The 5892-nt window shown below is 48.1% G+C and overlaps 1 protein-coding gene across 1 annotated transcript; it reads right to left on the minus strand.

Moving 5' to 3' along the window:
* Window positions 1-5116: 5116 nt before the first annotated feature.
* On the minus strand, window positions 5117-5569 carry LOC132251308 (olfactory receptor 14A16-like; the record flags this gene model as incomplete). Its single annotated transcript, XM_059730358.1, has 1 exon — window positions 5117-5569. A coding segment is annotated over one exon (453 nt), but the record flags the coding sequence as incomplete, so codon positions are not given.
* Window positions 5570-5892: the final 323 nt, after the last annotated feature.

The raw sequence follows: 5892 nt of genomic DNA on the forward strand, positions 1-5892 counted from the left end.
AATACTTGAGTGGCTAGGGCACTTACAAGGGCAGCCAGAGATCTTGGGTCCTCCTCAAGAAGAGGGTGTTTGGATCTGGGCATCGCTGACCCCCCACAACAGTAGTCTAACCACTACACCATAGGCCAGACACTGTCCAGCCCTTTCCCCAGTACTCCTTGTCAAATATGGCCCCTTGGGCAGCCATGGAGGAAATACCTCAAGTCAGAAGAAAGACAACAAGCCAGAGTGCGTGATCTGGAATGATGACCGCTAGCCTGAGTGGGGAAGGCCCTAGATTATAGCCTACAACCTTGCTCCCACTGAGTTGGAAGCTTTATCCCATATAGTGCCCTCTGTCCATCTTTATCAATCACTGTATTAGCAGCTCATCTTGAAAAGTAGCATTGGGAATGGCTTTTATAATAGTTATATTAGTGCAATGAGAGGCTGGCGAAGCCAGGGTCCAAATCCCCCATGACCAAGAAAGGCCTAGAAACCAGGAACTCAAGCTCCCTGGATGAGTGCCAGAGCCTCTCCTCTACGGGCTCAAAGACAGACAAGTGTCTGAAGCCGTTATGCATGCACAAGGGGTGTGCACATAGGCCTGAGCTACTCTTGCATCTGCCCAATCTGCACCACTATTTGGCCATGCATGGAGAGCTACACATCCACGAATAAATGCCAACCTGTGTCTGAGCGGCATTTTTTGCCCTTAGACAGCCCCATCTGTCATGTATATCACCAAATCAGGTTGCCTACATACCCAGGAAGGGAAAAGAAGTTCACCCTCAGTGACTGTAGTTGAGCTAGTCTTTTGTGCACTCTTTTTTCTACTCATCATTATTTGTCATATTAATCACAAAAATTCCAACATTGTATTCAATGTGATTACTCCATTCATTTCCTTCTTTGTTTTTTCCTTTCCTTTTTTCTCACCCTCTTTTCTATATTAAAAACTCAGGAAATCAGGAAGCATGTATAGTTTTATTAGGGACACTTCATTTAACAACTGATCAGGCTTCCTGTTAGAGAGGGCTCCTAAAAAGGTTAGCTTTCTGCCAGAAAAAAGGAGGAGAAAGGAAAAGGGAAACTAAGGGGCAATTACACACATGCAGTAACCTGCCACAATGACACTTGCAATGGTTGTTGTATGATCTCTGGGAGGGGTAGTACACGCCTTAAGGGGGCCATTCCTTTTTGACTCCTAAATTCAGTTTGGTTATCTTGAAACATTTCAAACAATTAATCTTGTATTCAGAAAAAAGGTCTGGTGGAGGGGGTGGGGCAGGTCCACAATTCGCTCCTCATGTGCAGTTCAAAGACTGAAACCCTGCTCCAAATAGAAGGCTCAACTCCAAAATAATTATATTGTCATGTATGACACCTCTACAATGGATTAGTGACTGCAGAAACAGCAATCATCAAGGGATGTTTTCATTTCCTCAAAACCAATCATGACATACTTGAGAAAACAAGTATTAGCATTAGAGACCAACGGAAATATTTCACTTGGTTACACACTAAAATAACCAGTTAGGCAACCCAAAAACCTTGTTTGGCCCCATAGTGGTACCATACACAGTGTAGACCTCCTGTTAAGTTTGAATCCTTTTATCCTGCACCACAGTCATTTTAGCAGGCCTTTAATGCTGTTAAGTTAGGTTGAGTTAGCATAAGGAAGACTAACTGAGCTAGCCGTTCCCAAAATGTTCTCTCACCTGTGCCTCACAGTTTTCCATACTACTTCCCTTAGTAATACTATTTTAAGGCTTCAGATGGGAAAATGAAATAGCAATGTTTGGAAAAAGTTTAACTTGTATCCAGTGACCTGGGTTGGAGGTGTCAGAACATATTAGATCAATCTAAAGTGGCTACGTAGTGGTCCTATTCAATTTTCTCTAACCTTCTTCTAAGGGCTATTGGTAAGTACCTTAGGAGGAAAGGCTCAAGAGAACATTTTGCCACATCCTAGGGATGCTTTAAGTTTCAAACACACGCCATCTGGGCTCCATAGGCAGCCATTATGTTCCAGCACCTTACGGATCAAGTATCTGTGCCCCAGAGTCATGTGGTAGTGTATATAGATGTGTGGCAAAGTGGGAGTGCCTAGCTAGCCACAGGGCTAGTTTCCCACCTGCCTCTGGGCACACTGCCCACCTGTCTCACCCACCATGCCTTATTGCTAATTAATTAAATCCTTAATTAACATGGGAGGCTGCCCTGGCCTACCCTACATTGATGCTATATGGCCCACCTGAAGGTGAAGGCTGGGGCTTAGGCACGCCTACTTGCCTCCCCAGTGAAAGGCAATGAGCCTGGTATCTCCTGGGGGCTCCCACACCACTCAGAGCCCCACCAGGCCACCCACTCCCAGCAGGGTGCAGTTTAAGATCACACCCAGGACCAGGAGCCTCCAAACCATCCCCTACAGCTCCTCCCTTATCTCCAAGATGCTCCAAGCAGCCTTGCAGCCAGGCAATGTTACTGCCTTGCCTGCTGGCAGCAAACTGCCCTGTTTATAAAGGCAGCCAAGGATCTAAAATGGCTGCCGCAATTAAGCACCTGCTGGCTGCTTGGTTTGGCTCTTAAAGTGACAGGCACCCAGTGTCCTGCCACAAGATGGTGTCACAGAATCATGGAGTCCTAGAAAGTTAGAGTTGGCAGGGACCTCAGGAGGTCACATCTAGTCCAACCCCTTGCTCAAAGCAGCACCAGCCCCAACTAGATCATCACAGGCAAAGCTTTGTCTATCCAGGTTTTCAAAACCTCCAAAGATAGAGCTTCCACCATCTCTGGGTAGCCTGTTTTTTGTTGTTATTTTTTACTACCCTTCTAGTGAGAAAATGCTTCCCAATATCTAACCTAAACTTCCCTTGCTGCAACTTGAGATGGTTGCTCCTTGTTCTGTCATGTGCCACTATTTTGAGAACAGTCTGGCTCCATCCTCTTTCAAACCTCGCCTCAGGTAGTCAAAGGCTGCTATTAAATCCCTTTTTATTGTTTTCTTCTCTAGACTAAATAAGCCCAGTTCCACCAGTCTTTCCTCATAAGTTATGTCCCTCAGCCCCCTCACCAGTTTTGTCACCTTCCGCTGGACTCTCTCCAATTTGTCCACATCCTTTCTGTAGCGGGGGCCCCAAAACTGGGCACAGGACTCCAGATGTGGCCTTACCAGTACTGAATAGAGAACAATCACTTCCCTTGACCTGCTGGCAACACACCTACCCATGCAGCCCATTATGCTGTTAGCCTCTGTACAACAAGGACACACTGCGGGCTCATATTCAGCTTGTTGTCCGCTGTCACCCCCAGGTCCTTTTCTGCAGAGCTGCTGCCCAGCCAGGCAGTCCCAGCCTGCACTGGTGCATGGGATTGCTCCGTCCGAAGGAGTTTGCACTCATCCTTGTTGAACCTCAGGAGATTTCTTTTGGTCCAATCCTCCAATTTCTCTAGTTCACTCTGAACACTAGCACTATACTGCAGCGTGTCTACTGCTTCCCACACCACGGTGTCCTCTGCAAACTTGCTGAGGGTGCATTTTATGCCATCTTCCCACTTGTCAATCATGACATTGAACAAAACTGGTTCTAGGCCCAACATCTGGGGAACTCCACTTGATACTGGCTGCCAGCTACATTGAGCCATTGATTATTACGCCTTCACTGAACCATACAGCCAGTTTTGTATCCACCTCACGGTCCAATCATCCAGGCCCCACGTTTTAACCCAGAACAGAGAAAGAACCAGTCATATTCTCCCCTAGGGATTAAAGGAGATATAGGAGGTACGTAAAAGATGTTGCAAAAGTGCAGTAACAAATGACAATATCAGCATCAAACCTGAATTTCAACAGACACCAAGACAGTAGCTAGGGCAGAGCAACATCTTAGAGACCAACTACCTCAGGGAGACACAAGCTTAAAATTAGATACAGAGGCTATTTAAAACTAAAGGAACACAACTGGCATTGGTTCAATTAATCCGTATTAATAACACAGTTGATGGATTCTATAAAGATGTTCAGTGGAAGTACAGTCACTGGAGAATAACTGACATCTTTGTTGGAATAAACTGTGGCGGGCCAGTAGGGGGCGCTCCTGCGTTGAGCCGCCCACCTCCCCGCGCCCGCCCACCTTCCAGGCTCCGAGTGCTTCCCTTAGGGTGCCTCCCGTCCGGCCGACCCCTTCCCTGGAGCACACCCGCTAGCCCGGGGTTCCCGCTGCCACCATCCAAGGCTCTGGACTCACTTCTGGCTCTGCGCACCTTGGAAAATGCAGGCCTGGTCGTCCAATGGGTCCTAGACCCAATACAAGCACTTGGGGCACTTCCCCAAGTCAGGGGCTTATTAGGAAAGTCTCCCTTAGTCCACAGACCTAAGGGGCCTCCTTGGCATAATTTAGACCCACCCCTCAATAAGTCTCCCACACCGGTCACAAAGGAGAACTTTATTGATTACAGGGGGTAGGGCGGAAACAGGGTAAAAGGTAGGGCAGTATCATAGAAATCTTACAGGAATATCAAAGGAATCCCATAGAGCAAGCCAGGGTGGCTGAGGTAGCCGTTTAAACGCATCTGAGTTACTGAAGCTAAATATCTAATCGGATCTTTAGTAGCTTACTCACTCTCATCGTCCAGAGGTAGTTGTTGTTTCCTCTGAAGGCAGTGCACTCTTGGAGCATGCGGTGATGAGGAGAGAGCCAGGCTCAGATTCACCTGGATGACCGCATGGCTAATGGCTGCCCCCACTTCTTCTTCGACCGAGCCCTTAAATAAGCTCTCTGACCTCAGCAGCCCGGTCCAATCGAAGCTGCCAATACTGGCCACAAGCTGACCAATCTCCCCAGCATCCCTGGCTACCTGGGCCCGCGCAGGGCCGGGCCTTTCCCCCCTGCCCAGGTGACCAGAGCATCGCCTCCCAGGCGCCAGGCTTTTGTCATGTAGACCAGGTGGGAGATCCCCACCCTGAGGAATGAAACACCAGCCTCCCAGGCTGGCTGAGACAGGTCTCTGGAGAGGGGCACCGACGGTGGCATTTCTGCCACATAAACCACTTCCATCTCACCAGTTTCCACAGAGCTGCTTTGATGTCCTTGTTTCTCATGCTGTAGATGACCGGATTCATCATTGGAGGGATCATAGAATAGAGAACAGACACCATGAGGTCGAGAGCTGATGGGGACCCAGATGTGGGCTTCATATGGGCAATAAGAACAGTGCTGGCCAGCAAGGCGACAACAATGAGGTGGGGAAGGCAGGTGGAAACTGCTTTATGCCGGCCCTGCTCAGAGGGGATTCTCAGTACAGTAGTGAATATCTGAATATAAGACACAAATATAAACACAATGCAAACAGCACTTAAACATGCACTAAAGATAAGGACCTGAATTTCATTAGTAAACACCTCCGAGCCAGAGATCCTAAGGAGCTGGGGGATTTCACAGAAGAACTGGTTGACGATGTTGGAGTGGCAGAAGGGCAGCCTAAAGGTGTTTCCCGTGTTCAGGGCAGAGTTCAGAAGAGCAGCGCTCCAGGCCATGGCTGCCATTTGCAGACAAGCTCTCCTGTTCATCACTGTCGCATAGTGCAGTGGTTTGCAGATGGCGATGTATCGGTCATAAGCCATGACAGTGAGGATGAAGAGGTCTGCTGGAATGAAAAAGGCGACAAAAAAAACTTGGGTGACACATCCAGAATAGGAAATCAGCCTGGTGTTCAGTATGGCATTGGCCATGGATTTGGGGACAATGACAGAGATGGATCCGATGTCGAGGATGGACAGATTGAGGAGAAAGAAGTACATCGGGGTGTGGAGGTGACTGTCAATGGCTATGAGTGTGATAACAAGGAGATTGCCAATCAGGGCTGCCAGGTATATTGTTAGAAAAGTGGCCAAGTGCAAGATGTGCAATC

The sequence above is a fragment of the Alligator mississippiensis genome, chromosome 7 (genome assembly GCF_030867095.1).
Source record: "Alligator mississippiensis isolate rAllMis1 chromosome 7, rAllMis1, whole genome shotgun sequence".
Taxonomy (NCBI): domain Eukaryota; kingdom Metazoa; phylum Chordata; order Crocodylia; family Alligatoridae; genus Alligator; species Alligator mississippiensis.